At 39.4% G+C, this 20,919-nt stretch overlaps 1 protein-coding gene across 8 annotated transcripts in view; it reads right to left on the minus strand.

The window, feature by feature from the left end:
* cacna1g (calcium channel, voltage-dependent, T type, alpha 1G subunit) overlaps positions 1 to 20,168 on the minus strand; it is a 179,507-nt gene extending 159,339 nt beyond the window's left edge. For all 8 annotated transcript variants that reach the window (XM_060858841.1, XM_060858827.1, XM_060858813.1 and 5 more), the window contains exons 1-2: positions 19,474 to 20,168; positions 18,513 to 18,830 (exon numbers count right to left, since the gene is read on the minus strand). In XM_060858841.1, the coding sequence (XP_060714824.1) occupies positions 18,513 to 18,823 (311 nt within the window). In that variant the 5' untranslated portion in view covers positions 18,824 to 18,830; positions 19,474 to 20,168. The remainder of the gene's footprint in view (positions 1 to 18,512; positions 18,831 to 19,473) is intronic.
* Between the last annotated feature and the right edge of the window lie 751 nt (positions 20,169 to 20,919).

Raw genomic sequence — 20,919 nt, forward strand, 5'->3', positions numbered from 1 at the left:
CATATTAAATCGATATGTTTCTGTTCATTTAACTCTTCAGGTAAGCATGTTTTATTAACTTACATGAAAAAGGAGACAGTATGTTAAAAGATGGTATCAGTAGGCCATTAATTATAAAATAATGCTCATATTATGTAAATTGTAAGCATTTAAATTTAATCAGGTTACCACTCCCTCCTCTGAAATAGTAGCTTCTACTTTAAATCAGGAGAGGATACAGTTTTTTATTTTATTTATCTTCTTCTCCTAAGCACAATGTTTTGCACGAGCTCATATGCTAGCATACTACTTACTTGAAGACAAATTGGGATGGTTCTGAAAGACAGTTAAAAAAAATTAAAGGGCTAGTTTTAGGTCTTTCGTGCATTTCTGGACATCAATTTGAGTGAAAATATGCAGAGACCTGGCAACCCTGCACACTAGCAGCAACCAGTTTTTGTTTCACTGTTAAAAGTTATTCACTGTATAAGTTTCAATTATTGAACTTTTTCAATTGTGTACCTTGTTTCATTACCATATTCAAGTAATGATTAATCACATTTTGTATCACGTTATATTTTGTGTATTGTTACAATCCTAGTGAAAAAGGTAAATCATAAACTTGAAACAGTTTGCAAAGAAGAGGGACAAAAGATGGCACAGATATGTGTGTGTGTTTGTGTGTGTATATATGAAACCGAGTTTTTTTAAAAATTCCTTTGCCATGAAATCTGCCATAAAATGTCATGTTCACTGTTCTTCCTCTGATGCAACTCTAAAGCTACCGATCATTTACTGAAAGAGAGATGACATTATCTTGCCTTTATCTTTCTGCTTCTTCATCACATTGTCTATGCCACAAAAGCTCCCAATGCCACATAAACTTTTTTGCATCATGTTCGCAGTGCAAACCAGGATTCTTTTACTTTACTACAGGTAAACTTAAGAAGGTGGTTTCTGTCTTGTTCGGGAACTAAAGCAGGCCATTTTCCACTGTGCACTACCTTCAGAACTGATTAAAATGACTGTGCTACTACTCGTTCTGCTTCTTGATAATGGGGCACCTCTGCAAAAGCAAAACCTACAGTACATAGGACCATCAGTGGGAATATTTTTCTTTACCTCCACCTACAATTTTTTTATTTTATTCCATTCTATTCATCCAAAAAAAAGGATATTGCAAATAAAAAAAAGATTGAAATTGCTTTACAAAGCCTGCTATGCTTTTCAACAGGATCTAATTTTGCTATGTGGCTCCAGTAAGAGGTCTCCCTTCTTCCTTCAACACTAAAGCTCTCTATATAATGGCTAAATATTAGACTTACTATAGAGAAATGCAATAAACATAGCGTAGGGCGTACAGTGTGTCTAGCCTAGGAAGCATTGGGTTTCATTAATCCAACATGACCATGACACCCTGAGAGACTGTGAGACACACAGCGAGAGCATGCAGGGCGCACATGAGAGGGAATGCTGTCCCACTTTCATAAACTCATGATGGATAGCACCATCTCGACACTTCTGCTGAATCCAGAGATTGCCAACATCTGCAGGCGGTTGAGTAACACAGGTTAGCCTGGCTCGCTGGCTCCTGCATCTGTCTTCCAAACTGCAGAGGGCCGTCAGGACTGATAAAAACAATGGCCCGAGATCTTCCGTTCCCAGCGGCGTACTTTGTAAAGCAAACTGCTTCTGTATCCACACTTTATTATGCTGGACAGAAATGGCTCACTCTGAACAGGAAGCATATTTCTTCATTATTTACAAAATAATTACAGTATAAAAGGAGGGCCTTGCCCTGTAAAAAGCCTAGTAATTCTCTGGCATCTAATTACAGCTCAAATTACAAAGGCTTATAAGTTGTAATATTTTTAACACGGATAAGTTATAAGAAGAAGTAAGACGCCTGTTGAGAGACTCTGGTGAGACAGGCCGTGTAAACACGCAGACCTTTTCAAGCTTTCAGGGGACCATTTACCAAGCTTTTCTCTGTGTAGCTCTTACGAAGTGTAACATAGGTGCTTTTCTCTGTTAGATAAAAGTGATAGAGCTTTAGCTTGGGGCTTAAACACCCTTATGTTTCCCAAAAAGAAATTCAAGATAAATGCAGACAGAGGAAGAGGTTAGAGGAAGAGCTCAAGTCTCCCACTGGAGTAGTGATCAACACGTTTTGCAGGAAGACACTTATTTCCAAATAAAGTTTGTCATATTAAACAAAATCTTATTTCACGTCTCTACCGACTTTGGCCATGTGCGTTTGTTTATGTTCGGTGTTCACGTGTCTGCCCCACCCTTGTCTCTTCCTCCCCGCCTCTGCACACCTGTTCCCATCTTAATCGTCTTGTGTATTTAACCGTGCCGTGTTGCCTATGTGGGCGTGGAATCCTTATCCTTTGTTGCGTTCTTGGTGTCGTCTCTTGTCACGTCTGTTGTCTCGTCCGTGTTCCTGTTTTGTGTCCTTTATTTAATAAACTCCTTTATTTTAAGCTATCCTGCAATTGAATCTGTTCTTTTCCCCACATTGCTGACTGAAGGATTCCGCCAGACTCCAGCAGGATAGCGTCAGCCTGGACCGGCTCTGTGGTATTATTTTTTTTTGTTTGTCCCTGGACTTTTTTTTATTTTTCAATTTTTTCCGGTGAGGGACGCTGCTCCGCTTTCGGTTTTCCGCAGAGGACGCTGCCTCACTTCTTGCCGGCGGACGATGTCACCAGCCCGGTTTTTGCTTTGTTTTTTTTTTCTGTGTCCTGAGACATCGCCCCGCACCAGTCCGGTGGGGGACGTCGCTTCACTTCTTGGTTTTTCCTGAAGGACGCCGCCTCACTTCCTGTGAGGGGTGTTGCAGGCCCACATTTTGCCCCATGAATATATTTGTTTATTTTTTGCTCAGTGGCTTAGGATCCCCCCATTCTGGTTTTTGAGGCATGGGTCAGGCCGTGGTGTGTCAGGGGTTGTGATCGGCCCTTCTGCTCGGCTGTGGACGTCGCTCGGCCCTTCTGCTCGGCTGTGGACATCGCTCGTCCCTTCTGCTCAGCTGTCGACGTTGCTCGGCCCTTCTGCTTGGCTGGGGACGTCGCTCTGCCCTTCTGCTCGGCTGTGGACGTAGCTCTGCCCTCTCTGGGTATGCCGCCATGTGCCTTGCTCCCCCCATCTGCCTCGCCGTGTTCTTTGCTCTTTGTTTATGTTCGGTTTTCACGTGTCTGCCCCGCCCTTGTCTCTTCCTCTTTGCCTCTGCACACCTGTTCCTGATATCTTCTTGTGTATTTAACTGTGTCCTTGTCCCTTGTTGCGTTCTTGGTGTCGTTTCTTGTCACGTCAAGATGTAATGATGTATGAGTAAATTAGGTTGCTCTATGATACTTTTTACTTTTAAGGGCTTACAATATGAACATTTCTAGCATCATCCCACAAAAGAATAAATGAAAGCGAATTCCTTTTCAGCATCTTTGAATATTTTATCTTATCCTCCTTGCAGTTTAATTTATGCTCAAGCATCTGTTACTATGCCTGTTTTTGCACTTTCCAATCCGTCAGTGAGAGCAGGAAGGCAATCAGCACATGTGATTTAGCACATCAGCTCAAACGTGTATGCTTTGTGCCCATTCTCGTGTAAGTACACGCGTGCAGTAATACACAGACGTTACTCAGAAAGCCTCCTGATGGCATTACCATTGTGCTTTTATACAATCTAAACTGCGAGTGTATGCATGTGTATATCTACTGTAAATGAGTGATTCTTTAAATCTTCTTTTTGTTGATATCTTTCTGACAAAAGCACAAATCTTCTGAGAGATACAAAAGTGTTGCTGCCTTCATAGTGACTAATGTGGGAAAAAATAGGGGAAAAAACATGACGCTTAAATTTCAAATTGGTTTACATTAGTGACTTTTTCACACATAGGGAAATAATATACTATTAAAACGACAACTGTATTATAACTACCGAACAGGGCATGGATTAGTTCATCTGTGTATGTTTCACACTCATTCTTCATATCCACATCCTAGACGACCAGTCATCTGTGCTAAATTAGTGGCTCGAAAGGGTGTGTGGGAGAAATAAACACCCTCCCCCATAGTGTGTGCACACACATAACACACACATACCTATACCCACACTTCAGATCACTGTCATTAAAGATAATAGTGCTTTGAGTTGTGTGCGGTGGTATTGTCTTCCTCTGACATCCTCCCATAGTCTCATAGGTCACATTTGCACTTCTCACTTTTCCATCAAGCATTTAGATTTGAATTAATGCCTGATGAGACCAAAAGGAGGTGATATGTGATATGGCCTGAAAAAGAGCAGTTCCTTTAGACAGATTCCACCCAACAGTCTGATAAGAAAGAAAGAAAGAAAGAAAGAAAGAAAGAAAGAAAGAAAGAAAGAAAGAAAGATGTGTTGTTTATTGATTATACACTTCAGTACAGTTCAATAAGGACCAAGATATGATGTTGAGAGGAAGTAAAGAGGAAATAAGTAAGTGAATATTCACTTCTAACAAAACAGGAGCAATAGCAATGAAAGGGATACTATTAATATTATCATATATTAACATCTAGAAGAACAAAAGACTACAAAAGTTCAGTGAAAAGCACAATTTAACCCTAATGTGCAGTCTGGGCCCAATGTGTATTCCCAATGGTCATTTAGAATAAACTAGCAGATTTGGCCACATGCTGGTGAGAAGAGAAACCACGTGGGGTCTCTAATTAGCTGGTTTACAGAGTGGTGGTCAGCAACAAAAAAACACAACGGCACAATCCATACACAAATCAAAAAAACGGATTATTCTGAAAAGTGTGAGAAAAGTGTTGGTCTTCTGATTTGGTAAAGCCCAGCGTGTAAGATGGATTAAATGTGTCTGTGTGTGTGTGTGTGTGTGTGTGTGTGTGTGTGCATGCTAGTGAGCACCTTCCCTTGTGTGGTGTCAAACTGAGATGGTCAATGGAGATGTCAGGCTGATGGGCAGCACAAAACTCAACATATGGAAGGACTGTCACACCTTAACTACTCGGCCCGAAACCATAGCAACAAAGACATCGAGAGGTAAAACGGGAGAAGAAAAGAACGAGACAGAAAATAAAAACTGCGGAGAAAAGCAGGAGGAGCATGAGTGTTTTTTTTTTCTTCATAAAGGAGAACTGATTTCCATGACAACCCTGGCTAGGGAAGGGTGAATAGCGAGAATAGCAGAAGGAAAAATACTCAATGTACAGTATTATATGTTTACTCTTTCCAATGGTTGCCAGACTTCTCTGGAACTCTCTGGAGGAGAAAAATTGAGTAAAAACGAGATCCGGGCAAAGGACGTCAGAAAGAATGAGACAGGGAGACAGACAGACAGAGAGAGAGACAGAAATGAGGTGTCTCATGGATGCATGGGAAGATGGCCTTGAAAAGTAGGGATCTTCTGTGAGCAAGCCTAGATCTGATACTGCATGAAATAGAGATAAAGAAGTGAAGGTTTAACTAATGGCTGAAGACTTTAAAGTAAAAAAAAAGCCCTTTCGCCACAAAAGGTGGGTAAAACCCCACCATATTGCAGTGCCACTGCCCACTGCCAAAAGCTCGCTCAACTGTCCTTTTCTCCGTGTGTTCAGATTTCCTGGAGGGAAGAGAGCAGCTAAATAATTCATATTCATGCTTGATTTAAGACAGCTCTTGTTTTTCAAAGGGCTTTTGTCATTAAAACCAACAGCTCGGTTAGATGCCTATTATCTGCACTCGGAGCTGCTTTCAAGGTGGAAGGTGAGGTGATTAGTCTGAGTTGTTACACAGACTCACTTTGTGTGCTATCATATTAGCATAGAGCTAAGATGCAATTACAGTCATAGTTCAAGGCAGTTTCAGATTAAACACACCTCCAAAGGATCTTTATAGTGGTAGTGGTTACCCAACATTAGTCTAGAAAATTATGTTAAAAGGTTCTCTGCCACAGTGCTCTTTATTTGTTTGAATCTATTGTATTACTAATTAGAAAATACGAGTAGAGGTAGGAAAATTACAGACACATGGAATTTTTGTCTTTGTTTTTATATTGGATTGCTAAGTAAGTACAAATAATAATTAAAAAAGAAGAGGGGCGAGCTGTTATAGGGCGAGCTGGAAGCTAATTGACGACATGGGGGTGATGCCATTACCACACAAAGCTGCCAATAATACACACACTGAAGTGTTTTATTCCGCAAGGTAATATTACAGTATGTGTTACATACTGATGTTTAAAGAGCGTAGTGGTTATGGTGAGCTTAGGTAAGTGATGTTGATGCAGAAAGTCTCATTATGCAACATATGCTTATGCCAGAATGCTGATATACAACATTAAAAAGATGCTGCAAATAAATTGCATACAAACTTTCTTTTTCTATGAAACCGGGTTGCCATGGAGTCTTGTTAATAGAAAATTACTCAACACCTTCTGATATAGTCGCACTTGAGATTATAACAGTGCTGTGAAATAAGAGTTTTAAAGCATATTTGGTGCTAAAACTAAAACAAGTTATTGAGGTAAAGCGATTAGCGTATGTTGTCAGGGTCATGCTTGGACAATTTTCTGTAGGAATAATTAGGTGGCGTTCCAGCAGTGGGTCTTGTTCCATGTGCTTTTGTTTACATTTTGTGTTCACGTGTGTCTGCCCCCGCCTTAGACTTAACTCCTTCCCGCCTCTGCACACCTGTTCCTTATGTGTCTAATTGTTTCCCTTATTTATCCCTGCCATGTTGCCTTTAGCGGCACAGTATCCTTGTCATTGTGTTATCTTCGTGTCCGTGTTATCTTCGTGGTCTCTGTTCAGTGTTTTCCAGTTTGGTGTTATTACATGTTAATAAATTGTGTCTGTTAGCTATCCCTGTGTATAGGTCTGTTGTTTTCGGTGAAGACATCCTGTCATTCTGACATTTGTTTTGTCTGTGCGCTCTCGTGTGTGTGTGTGAGTGTGTGTGTGTGTGTGTGTGTGACCACCTATTCCGTTCCATGTCCCTAGCTCTGCAGGCAGTGAGGTCCAGCTTGAAGCACCAGCCCTCTGGGGTGTTTCCCAATTCACTGCACACCACTCTGATGATTACATTCCACAAGACAAGATAAATGGTGTGGTATGACAGACTCTCTAGCCAGGCCTCTCATTTACTTCCCATGGGACAGTGTGTGTGTACCACAACAAGTCTGTGGCTTTTTTCAGTCCCTCCTTTGCTTGTTTTATGATTAGAAAGAGAAAAATTATCTATTTTACTCACATCACATGTTGGAACAAATCTCCAGGCTACTGTCAGCTTATTTATCATTCACAGAGAGGATGATCATGCTTTATATAGCTTAGAGTTAGGAAGGGAACTTTCACCAGGACAAACAATCTCACTAAAGTCTTCTCAGTACTGTAGTGATTATGATATTGAGGTTTATGGTTTATGGACTGCACTGCACTTTTCACTTGAATTCAAGATATACAGTACTGTAGGCTTAATATCAAACAAAGATTTGATGATAAACCAAAAGAGTCACCTGGATCTCAGACGATAACATGGTGGGATATAAAGATCTTCCATGAAATGACCATGAACATTATGCACAATGCACTCAATTAAAAACAAGTCAACCAATGACTAATCTTAATAAGTGCAGGGCTGGACAAATTAAATAGCCAAATTAAAAAGCTAAAATAATTCAGCACAATTTAACTAAAAAAAATCTAAATTATAGAAATTAAAAATTCAATAATAAGATTACCGTCTGTTGTATACGTCACAATTATAATTATATGCTGCACTGTGGACAACAAGAAGTCACCATCTCACTAAAACACTAGTGAGCACTACATCATCAACCTTCTTAATCTATTTGCCTGCCAGGTGCAAATGAATCCCTCACAGCCTGGATACACATGCTGCACTTCTCTTGTGCACCTACTTGTGAGGTATTAATTGTAAATAATACAGACAATACATCAAACACTAAAGCAGACCTTCAAACCTCGTCCGTCAGCCATGCCGACTGACAGAATGAACATCCATGTCTGTTTATGCATTTTGATTATATTACACATTTATCAGTCATTTTGGTCTCATTAACAGTGTTGGGTTTTTACACTCACTCAAAATATCTGGCAAGCAAATGGTAAAAAAAAAAAGAATAACCTGATCAAATTTCATCTATGGGTGACTGAATAAAATTAAATAAAATTAAATTAAATAAAATTAAATTAAATAAAAGATTCTTACACATGGCTTCTCTTGCGTGACTGAAGTTTCAGAGCAAAAATCCAAATATCATGATGTCCCACAGCATCCTTTCAGGTCTATCCATTTCCAGTTCTTTGCTGCATACCAGCTGGGCATGATGGAGTGATTTTAAAAATTATACCAGAGGGAAAATAAATCCGTTTCTCCTTTGTTTTCTGCAGCGATTTTTAATAAACATAAGAACCAGGAGTACTCTTGTGGAAGCCAGATCAAAATATATTTATAAGAAAATAATATTTCAATCCTAAAAGTACATACTGTTCTAACATATGGCCAGAAATCAAGGGCTAATATATTTCTTTAACACACACTGTTTTCCACCATGTAAAACATTAATTACTTTCATCCGTTCACTTCCTTCCACGCATCTTATCTGATGCTACTTTCCAAAGAAACCAAAATGCAAACATTTAAAACGTGCAGCTAGACAACAAGCCCAGAATAGTGTATGACGCTCACTGCATTACCTTATACACACTGGGACTGAAATCAGACCCCATGAAGAGGTACGCAATAAAAACTCTCACAACAATCAACTCCTGCCAAAGGCCCTGGATTCATTTCTCTGTTCATTTTTTCCCCTCAATAACCGAGGGTCTGCTCTGCCAAATGGCGGGGGGAGTTAGGACCTGGTGGGCTCACTCCAGTATGGTGCTGCTCTGAAAATTAAAAGCAGGCGCCCAGTTTTTCTTTTTCTTCTTTTTCTTCTTCTTTCTCTCTTTTTTGTCTTCTGACAGAGGGAGGGGGCAAGTAGGCGAGGAGGAGGGGGTCTGGAACTGTTTTTGTAGCCACATCTTGTAGGAAATCCTGAAAAGAAAATGTTAACGAGAGACACAAAAAACCACCAGAACCGTGTCTGCCCCCCTCCTCATACTCAGTGTGACAGCAGCACATAGAGGCAAGAAGGCTAGCCCCAGTAAACCCTCTCTCTCTCTCTCTCTCTCTCTCTCTCTCTCTCTCTCACTCTCTCGACACACACACGTATCCCACACACAAATTGTCTCACATAGAGCATTAGAACATTGCAACTCCCTCTCCAAGGCACACATACAACTCCTCCATCTAAATTACAGCCCCACAATGGATTCCAATAAAGCATAAGGGTTTGGGGTTTAGAAAACTGAAACCGTATAAAAATTAAGACGTGTTCTGGGGAAGCCTGACTGCAACACTTAATCTAACCCAGATCACAAAGCCTGATTTGTACACTTGTTGCATGCAAAGCTCTAAATTACCAAGAACTCATGATATCCTTGAACCAAAAAGCAAAAAGTTCAAAAAAACAATAAGGCAATAACGATAAGTTCAAATGACGGACAACGAAAAAAACTATCATGAGAGGATTGTACGTTTAGAAAAAACTTATAGTCCAAGGGATGCTATTTTTGCCACATTTCCCCTTTTGGCCGTAATCATGCCTGTCATAATCAATCTCACCAATCGCACAATAACAAAAGGGTAAAGAACAATTCAGGTCAGACCATAACATGCAGGTGTAAACTGGTCTCGCTGGAACCCTTTATGCTTATCCAGAACCGGTGGCATCACCTTACGTCTTGAGCGATAATGATTTGGAATCTGTAAATGTCACCATCGTTTCTTGTCAACAGACCGCAGTAACAGCAACACATGAAGCCCTGGCTTATTGTTTGCCACTGTATGAGCAAAACACATCGCAGTAAAAAACAATGAAGTGCTACATTGTAATTAGTGTACATGGAAGGAATTCTGGGAAGATTTTAACACATACCCTTGTGCCTCAATACTTTTCATTTTGGCAAAACATAAAACATGACCTGCATTATGTATAATAATAAATACAATGTAGAACCAATCAGTTATTATTCAAAATCAACCACCCAGGGTGAGCAGGACAACCAAAGACAAAAAAAGGAAGAAACATAATCCGTGACAGCTACACAAAAAAGTGCATTAGTGGGTAGAATTGCAGATACGGCGGAGCTAAATAAGTTAAGTAGCCGACTCTAACTAACACTAACTAGCTTGCTGACTAATACGCAATCATTTAGCTAGCCGTTCTTTATACATCCTGTAAAATCTGCATTTACACAACCCCATCCCTTTCAAATCTATCAAAACATAAAATGGGATAACAAACACAACCCTACTTGAGAAATCCATGAAGCAACAATATCCCAATTTCTTACAGCATTTCCATTAGATAGATTATTCCATAAAAAATGGGTTTTGTTAACTTAGCTCACATAGTCCTTCCTTAGCTGTGTTATTAGAGTTAGCTGCTCTAACAAAGCACCTTTTAAACACAATAAACACTTTTTTTCACTGCTGCAGAACCACTTCAGCATACTGTAAGGCTGGTTAAACAGCTAAGAAGCCAAACAGGCTTTTTTTTTGTACATCAACCATACACAGCAAGTGGTGCTGATGTGATCATGTTAGCTTATTTTTGTGTTTGAGTGTAAGTTTTGCCATTTGAGAAAATAGCTTTCTAGCGTTTTCTAGCTGAATACACATAATGCAATATCCATACTGTGGAGTCTAGAATTTTTTTCTTTTTTTCACCCTAAAGCGAAACTCAAATATCTGGCAGCACAAAGAGATTTAATACGGGATTCTACAATGCTCTCTTCTGGGTACTAAGAACAGGGACACATAAACACAACCAGGGAGTCTGTCATCGATCTGTGTTTTCAGACAGATTGTCTCCGGCATTTTCTTACATCTGCTTTCATCACATTATCTCAAGATTTCATACATTTCTGTATATGTGGAGATATATGGGACTTTGATGATGCTGAGTTTGACATTCTCTCCATTTCAGATCATTTGGCACAACCCTGTTAAAAGCTGCTATTTAGTTGCTATGGAATAGAAGCTCCAACATCGTCTCGTTATCTGTAATTTTAAAGGAGAATCTATAGGAAGGTGTACACGATTTTCCCAATTTTGTTGAGAATAGTTGCCATGTTCCTAATTTTAGGTCTAATTAGAATCATATATTATTTTTTGCTGGTTTTCATCATTCATGCAGGCAGAGAATTCTGAATGGGACTGTGAAAACATGGGGTCAGGGAAACATGGTGCTGCAAGGTGCTGGGATGTGGGCTACAAATAAGTACTGGTCAGTCCTGGTGTCTGTCACTGCCACCTGAAACCCTTCTGCAGCTGAGCATGTCCAAGAAAGGAGATAAATAAGGATAAAGAGACAAGTCAGACAGAGACAATGCCAGCAAAGATTGATAAACAATCAGGAATTCCTCACCTCTTGAGCAGTGACAATCCCTCCTCACATACATACACACACACACACACATGCACACAAAAAAACACACATACAAGTTAGATGGAGGAAATGTAAAAAGCCAGACTGTAAAATAGGTGTAAATCTGGAAATGAGAAAAAAATCCACCTCAGGTCTCCAAACAGAGAAGACCAGGACACAGTCTGACAGTGACTGGATAATACAGGAGGTTGTTACTTTTATAGTTAAGGCTTAATCTCACTGGTCATAGCACAGAGAGAAAGCAAATAGAAATGGTAGAGGTAACAAGCTTTAGAGGCCATATGGGAATTTGGTTAAGCTAGCCAACATATATCCCACACCTTCCAATTCCTGCTCTCTCTCTCTCTCTCTCTCTCTCTCTCTCTCTCTCTCTCTCTCTCTCTCTTTCTCTCCCATGCCATTCCACTCAGCCCAAGTCTCCTCCAATTCTCTAATGAGAAAAAGCTGGTAAGAAAATCCTGGCCTGATTCCTACATAAACTTACAGACATCTCACGGAAAAGCCCAGCGAGAAAGCTAGAAGAAAAAAGTAGGAAGGAGTGAAACAGAGAGGTGGGAGATCAAACAAAGTAAGAAAGACCTGAAAATGAACAAAACAGATAGTACACGTCACTTCGATTATAATATGGATGTGTTCTTCATGATGCCTAAAGTGTTAATTCTTTAATGCTGCTTTCTAAACTTTTAGATAGATTTTTTTCTATCAGTGTTTATTCGATCTAATTTACCATATGGAGCAGAAATCACAAGTAAACTGATAGGATGTATTGATTTTGAAGAGATGTACTGCACCATTTAAACACAGACACCCACACTCACACTCACACACACACACACACACACACACACACACACACACACACACAGCATTTTGAACACTTCTACCGCGAATGTCAATCTTGTTTTTTATGTAAGGAATACAAATGACAGGACATGCTGTTATAGGAAAATAATGTTTTTTTCTTCCTCAGTTGTTTTATTCCTTTAATTGCACAGTAATTTGCCAACTATTACAATCTTTGTATTTATTAAAAAACGACATGTGGCTCTTTTAATCCATTTATAGTTACATTTAATACTGTGGAAAGTCCACAAAACAAGTTAGATCCTGTTTTTACTTATGTTATAAACAGCTATAAACAGTTATTCTCTCAACAGCCTTTATTCTCTCTCTCGCTCTCTCTCTCTGTCTCTCTCTCTCTCTCTCTCTCTCTCTGTCTCTCTCTTTCTCTCTCTCTGTTTCTCTCTCTCTGTTTCTCTCTCTCTCTCTCTCTCTCTCTCTCTCTCTCTCTCTCTCTCACTCTCTGGTTTTCTCTTTCTCTCTCTCAAAGTCTTAAAATTAAGATGAAAAATGCAGCTTGTCATGTTACTGACAAACCACAAAGTGCAAAGTCATCTGCCCTGCAGACGTTCCCACAGTGTAAAAAAACTCAAAGCGTTGATGTGGAGTCTCCTTCCATAAATGTGAAACAACATCTCAAGAACAAAAAGAGCGCTTAAAACTATTATACCGCAAAGATTTAACACTTCAAAACCTCAAAAAAGACATATTGAAATATATTGAAAGGTAGACAGACATTCTATTAAGACCTGTTAACTTAATTGTTTGGATAGAAACTGTAACAGATTCGAACAAGTGCATTTATTTTGAGTCTGTGGTTTGTCTGGTCACAATAGAAACAACAGAAAATGCAGAAAAAACACTTTCTGACCAACCAGAACGGAGAAGTATACCTGATTTATTAAACCAGAGAAGAAGACTGAAAAGAGACACAGCTACAGTACACATCTGGACACATTTCAATACACACACACACAGGTTTTCTTATAATCACATCAATAAAAGAGACACAAGAAATTATTCACAAATTTAGAAATAAAAAAGTGTCTTATATTTGAAACTGTTATGACAATTGGCATCTCCTGTAAGTATATAAATATGTCCAAATATACAATCAGCCAATCCTGTGCAATGCAAATCAAGAGCTTCAGTTGATGTTCACATCAAACATCAACATGGACAAAAATAATGATATGGAGAGGAATCTAATGCTACATTGATCACAAGCTCACCAATTTGAGCTTGGATATTTGAAGATTTCAAAAAGGCACTGTTTTTTCAATCATCCACTGTTTCTGCCTGCAGTAGAGACTGCCACTCACTTGACATTTTTGTTGTTGTTGTTGTTGTTGTTGATGTTGTTGTTGTTTTTCACACTATTCCATCTGTCACCAACAAAACATGCCATGCTCAAAGATCACATTTTCTGGTGTTGGATGTGAACTGCTGTCATATTATTGGCTGTTTCAGTATTTACCATGAGAATGAGACAGTGTTCCTATTAAAGTGAGCAGTCAGCCTACAGTACACGCAGACAGAAGCACACACTCATTCCTAAATGCTTCTTAATCCGAAGTATACGTATATATATACACTTATTATACATCAAATACGCAGTTAAAGATAACAGTTCCTAGATATAAAATAATGCATATGTGACTAAAATAAAAAATTCATGCTGGAATGCATTTGTGTTTTCTACAAAAACGGATTCATATGGAAGAAACAGAAGCTCATCTGCTGAGAATTTCAGTAAGACATGAAACAGAGCAGTAATTTAAAGTACAGATTAGCTGATGTTTAATTATATCTACCCTCTTTCAAACTGCTGCCTTATAGATGACTGGCTTTGACAGGGATTCATAATGAGCCTCTGTGCATTAATTCAAGGCCTTGGCATATATGATATCCAGCCTGAATGTGTTATAAGGGGAAAAAAGGAAAAGAAAAAAAAAAGAAATGATAGAATTATGAAATATTAAACAAAAAGTAATGGTAATTTTTCAGCACAGCAAGTATGGCTTCAAAAACCTTTTAGACTTTTTAGACTAAAGGTGGAACTGGCTGCTTGATTATGATTAATTGACAATAATTAAGGCCATGAATGCTACAGGAGTCAAAATCGTCTCTCATAAATCAACCATATGATAGCGTTTGGCAATGAGGTACCAATTAGACCAGGAGTAACAATGCATAAGAAGTAGAAAGCTGCCAAGCTGAACGTGCTGCTGATATTATGAGAGCGCAGAGACAGTAGCAGGAGGCGCCAACAGCTGAAGCACTTTCAAAAAGAATGAAAATCTAGCACTGGTGATGAGAATGTTTCCTAATGAACAGAGCTCTTTACAAGTTCCATTCCACATCCAGAAAAATCTACCAGCTCAAAATCATGTCCCTGGCACAAAAAAGGCATTTGCTTGAATTGTGCGACCAGACAAGAACTTTTAATAAGCGTACAAGAAAAAGCAATAGGCATTTCCTGAGATTTAGTACAGTTCTGCTAGGCTCTGTTAAATGCAAATGAATAAACACAGACGAAAGAGAAAGAGCTCCTCTGTGTTTGTCAGAGCGAGAGGCAATGGTATTCAACATATTCAAACTCTGGAGAAGTACAACAACCTGATGGGATCAGGAAGATGTCCTGCTGTCAGCGGCAAACACACACAGGAGAACACACACAGAAGAACACACACACACGCATACACTGCTCCGGGTTTCGGGAGCTCCAAGCGAATAAGAAATCACTTGAGCTCAGCAGCTTTATGTCTGTGTTATCGACTGATCAATTCCATGATCTGATCACTCATTATATGTTTGTTTCTGCAGCTATGACTAGGATTGTCTATATCAAAATGATCATGTTTAAACCTACAAGAACCTTTACTTTATTTTTACTTTATTCAAAATAAGAACAGCTATAAAGCCCTTTTAAAAAATATGTTCTAATACTCCTTGTGATGTTTGGATATGGTAAATGCTTCAGACTCGTAAGCCAGCAGGCCAGACATTTTCTGCTGGTTAAGTAAGTGTTCACTTCATGTTCTATTTTACGGACAGATTAGATAAGCCAACAACGATTTATTTTTTGAGATAGAAACAAGACAAAAGAAATTGGCAAAAAAGAAAGAAAGGGAGAATAATTTGAAACTATTTTCCGAAGAAATCTTTTTTCAAAAATCCTTTGTACTGCCATACTTTTAGTCTGAATGAAACTGGCAGCAGTGCAATGAGAATTATTAGGCCACAAGCCAGAGACTAACCAGAAAAATAGGCGACACCTAAAGGAATCCTTTACGTCTGTCCCGATACTTGGTTCCCATTCATTTGTAAAACCATTAGTGAAGATTTTCCAGACATCGAACTGCAAATCATTCACTAAGTATTCAATCTCTCTCACACAGTTGCACACAGGCTACACAACAAGTGCCATGTGTTAGGTGGAACCAGAATACATCAGGCTGACAGACAACTGCTACAGTCATAACACATCATAAGGAACTGAGCCATAGGAGTGAATAAATGAGGCAAACAAAATAAATCACAAGGCATATCATGAATGCATGCAACAATTATGCAGGATTACTTGTAATGTAAAACATTACAAAGCAGCATTTAAACATTGGGAATCTTTAAGAACATGAGGCAGTGAGTTTTTTCCTCTTCTCCTGAGAATCCAAAGAAATGTTTCCAATGATCAGTGTGTCTAATCAATCACAGTTACATTATAAATGTATTCTAAAATAGTGACCTTTATGTGATAGCCATGGGGATTAAACAGCAATTTTACACTGTACATCTCAATAAAAGCTTTCTGTATTAAGCCTTTGGGACTTATGCCACAGATCAAGCCAACACATTGATGTCAAACATGTACAGTATATGTCTGTGCAAACTTATGATTGATGTGAACACAGAAAGCGTCAGTGTTGAACATGGATCTGGAGTTAGAGGGAATCGGCACTCATCACCCAGAGCAATCTACACTGTATATCTACAATAATGCTTGCTACTTTACTATTTTCAGTCTCTATAAAATCTAAACTTTGACATTCCGGTACAAGTCACAGCGCTGAATTAAAATCTAGTGTTGGATTAAACTAACTTATTAAGTTCATGTGAATACATATATAGGTAATTAAATAGTTAATTCAGTGCTGGAGATGTCGCTGTGTTGGGATACGCAACACATTCACAGTCTTTTTTCTATTAAACACCATTTCAAATGAGGAACCAGACTGCCTATGTATCTGTGTAAGAGGATAAAGCCGGGACAAAGAATTTCCTATAGCACAGTTAATGAGGTCCCTTATGAGTCCGTTCTTACGCAGACAAATACATAGGAGCTCTAAAGCAAGAGTGATGCAGAAGAAATTGTGGCCTTTTAATGATATGGAAATGTGTAGAGGCAAACAGGGTCTTTTACTGGTGAGGAATCCCAGACGTCCAATACCTCTGTAATAGCTGAAGCCAAAAGAACCACACGTTTTTCCTAAAGCCAGTGGTGGCCTCCGACAGCCATTTTGCATGGATGTAGGCTTCTGTGGTGAAGGAGAGAGCGTGAGGACGACTGAGAAACAAGCAAAGAGTAAGACAAGTGTGTTTGATTGGGCAGCCTTTCAGAGCCCACAAGAGCGATCATATTTCCCTGCGAAGAAAAACAAAGCATCTGCACCCAGACATCACAATCAGGTCCAGCCTGCTTGCCTGTCCAAAAAAGCATTCTTTCCTTTGGAGAAACTGCTGTGAGTCCATCTCAAACCAAACAGAGCACCTACGCTGAGAAGCATCCCCCACTGCCTGCATGCCCTCTGACTCTCTTATGTGAACCACAAAGATTTCTACGTCAGCAGCAGCCTCTCAAAGCATACCATCTTTTCTGCCACCAGTAGGCAACTTTTTAAATCAGAAAATTGAGATTCTGAATGACTATTCACATGAAAAGACAATTCAATAAACTTCAGGATGTATATCAATAAAAAAACAGAATTACCGTCTATGCTGGATGTTCTCAAATCAACAGCTTTGTAAGTCGACTAAATTGCATTTACACACTGACACAAAGCTGGATTATTGACTCATCATCTGTTGTTTTTTAATCTTTATCTACTGCAGAGAATTCTGAATTTACTCTGACTAGTGTATTTATGTAAATAATGTAACAGGCAATGTTCCTCATTTTCCTGTGCTGAGTAGATGCCGTGGTGCCAGACAGCAGGTGTCTCATTGAAAGGCCTCTATGGAAACCTGTGAGACAGTCACACTAGAGCAAAGCAGCTGTGATTCATAAGCAGCCTGACTAACACTCTCATCCATGCAGGTACAGTATGGATGCTGAAAGGTGGAGGCTGGGTGTGTGGCCCAGAAGATTCCACAGATATACAGGGACCCTGGGCTGGAAAATGTGTTTTAAGACACAGATTGTTGGGACTGGAGTTGGGGACCACCAGTGGTAGTAAACTCTTATCGCATACTGAAATCAGGCATAAGTAGCCAATTCCACAGGAAAAAATGACACTGATTTATTCAAAGAATCAACTGTAATCCCTTGATCAAGACAGTGAAAACACCCAGTCAGCAACAGAGCTCATCAGTGGGACACTGAAAAATGAGGAGAATTCATGAACAGTCACAGACAGACAGTGAGTTTGCTGGCTAATGAGGTACAATGACCTCCCTCAGCCTGTCTGTCAGACTTACATACGAATGCCGCATTATCAAACAGTCAGAAATTATCATGATTATACGTGCCAGACAAAACTTATAAAATCTGATATCTCATCTCTATCTTTATACCTTGCAGAGACAGACATGCCTGAAGCTTAAAAAAGAAAGCTCATAAGCAATCACTAAAGCTATGAATGACCAATATCCATTCATATTAGTACACTACATTATTAGTCATCTAATATGATGAAATGAAAAAGCAAGGCAGAATTCAAAATATGCAAATGCCATAGGAAGCAACTCATTAAATGAGAGTGCACAAAAAAAGCTGAACTTCATTTCCATAATGTTTTTGCTTTTAGGCCAGTTGAAGCAATTTTCACACTTAAATTCTCAAACAAATGAGTCACATCTGTTATACTCCAGTCATGCACCATACCTGCACAGGTGTGTGTACAGTCTGTGTACACTTTCACTCCCAGCCATGTGAGGCAAACAGATTATGCTTTGAGAATGAAAGGATATGGATTGCAGACCATTTTCAGACACCAACTCCTAGGACGTGTGGTTTGCTTCAGGTAGAAGAAGACAACAGGTGCCAGTGAGGGATAAGGCAAAGCCTCTTCGCCTTCTTCGGCTGAAGCTGCTTCCTCAGCCACTGGGCCTCCTGCGCTCTCCCTCCTCTCTGCTTCATTATGAGCGTCATCATCATCTCCTTGCTCTGCTCCACCAGACAGATCGTTCAGTCGGATGAAGGTCCTCGGAAGAGAGGATGTAGCATCTCCCTCCCTTGCTGTGTGTTCCTCAGAAATATTTCCTCCATCCTCAGCCATCATTCACCTCCTTGGAAGACGATTGTGTCAATTTTAAAAAAAATAAACATAAATAATTAAGCAAATGGCTTGTCTCTTTTTTTTTTGCACCTACCATTACGCAACTCGTGTTAAAGTCTTTCCTTCAGAAAAAACCCCAAATAAATACTTGACATTTTAACTAAATGGGAGAATAATTTCTGTTTCATGTTAATATCTGAAGTGTTTTCCTATTTAATATAATCTGTAATCCCGGCAACTCTATGACTCTAAACATTAGTGGGAGTATTCTTTAAGCCTATATATAACCTGTTATTATAACTGGAGGGTTTTCAGTGTGAGAAGCAGGCGCAAACAATTCAGTCATTATTTTATAATAACAGCTGCCAGTAAGTTAATGGAACCTCAGTGAGAAAAAAAAAATGCTGTTAAACAAAGACATTTGTGTACACTCAATGCAATTCGACACTTAGTCGATTAAAAAGCAATAAAATCGTTAAACAACAAATCCACCAATGTGACATTAAAGCAAACATCAGATCTTAATGCTGAGCATGTTATGCATATATACCGGTGATTATATATACTAGTGATGATACTAAGGATGAATGAACAAGACGGGCACCGCGCGCCTCACACATAGCCGGGTGTCAAATGGCGCAACGTATTCTTACCTGTAGGCTAATTGCTTCTGGTATCAACCCCAGACGAAACTCACTCATCGCATGATCGTTTCCGATGACAGAAAAAAGTAGCCCGTAGACAGAAAGCTGGTGAAAAGTCAGGCTCGCGCGCGGAGCTTCCAGGTGATGCTTGGAGCGCAGGCGCGTTTCCGGGCGTCGCGCGAGAGCCACATGCCCTCTGAAGTGCGCAGAGCTCAGCGATGCCTCAATGCGAGAAGCTTCTCTTCTGTACAACGATGAGAACCCGACAAAGAAGACAGCAACTCCACTAAAATGAGTGCGAAAACGACGAGGAAAACAACTGTCCGAAAACTGTTGGTTACTTCAGTGCGAGCTCCACTGTTTCTCCGGTGAGTGTGCGCGCGCGCTTTCATGGAACATTAGGTAAAACAGACACTAAGTTATTTTGAAGCATTTTTTTTTTTTTTATTTGTTCTCCTGAAACTACGATGCCCTACAATCCAAAGTGCCCACTATGTTTACAAATACATACATCTTTATGTTCTTTTCTTAAGGTGCGGTTATCAGTTTTAAAAGGATGCACATAGCCCACTAAACGCAAAAAGGGGGAAATTGCTTGTTTTCTAGAGAAAATCGTTGTCCATTATTGCGAAAATACGCACCAAACAAAATCTTAACGTTCTCTCCGAGTCGGGAACAACGGTCTAGAGCACGAAAGCGCCCATCCAAACGGATTCACAGCTGGATTTGGGTTCAGTTTTCAATCCCCTCCCTCTCGGTAGCGCGTTAACCAATCAAAAGCAGCAAAAAGTCTGCGTGCGCTTTAAGAGGCTGAAATAAGTGTCAGTCAAAATTTGACTCGGCGAGGGAAGGATACACATCTGGAATTGTATTGTTTACCCTTAGCCAATAAAAAACGCGGAATTCTAATTGGACTTGGACACGCTTACATGATTGGACAACGCTTATTACGCATAGAACTCCAAATAGGTGTGAGTGGAACAGTAATATGATGTGTTTTACTTTTTTTGTGGTCTTTCAAATGATAGCCAAAAGATTGTATATGTTGGTTTATATATTATGTATGTGGTAGTTAATGTAGTTTTTTTTTTTTTTTTAAACAGAGAATTAACAAACAAACAATCAAACAAAACCTCAACAGCATTGGAATGTTATTTGATGCAGTCAAGCAGTCTACTGTTTTTGGGCATCTGGTGGAAATATGTCGTGACAGCACACACACCATAGTAACACAAGGGGAAAGAGAGGTAATCCCAACAAACAAGTCTGATGGAGATGGAATAAACAGAATATTCCAAACATACCAAAACATACCCTGAAAACTTAATGAACAGAAACAGTTTTATGATTCACTTCACACTGAAACTTTCAAGTTGATGGAGCATGACACTGTACTTACCAGTAGAGCAGGAATACCAGACTGAGGTTTTACCACACTGCCACCTATGGTGAAAA

The sequence above is a fragment of the Tachysurus vachellii genome, chromosome 2, assembly GCF_030014155.1.
Source record: "Tachysurus vachellii isolate PV-2020 chromosome 2, HZAU_Pvac_v1, whole genome shotgun sequence".
NCBI lineage: Eukaryota > Metazoa > Chordata > Actinopteri > Siluriformes > Bagridae > Tachysurus > Tachysurus vachellii.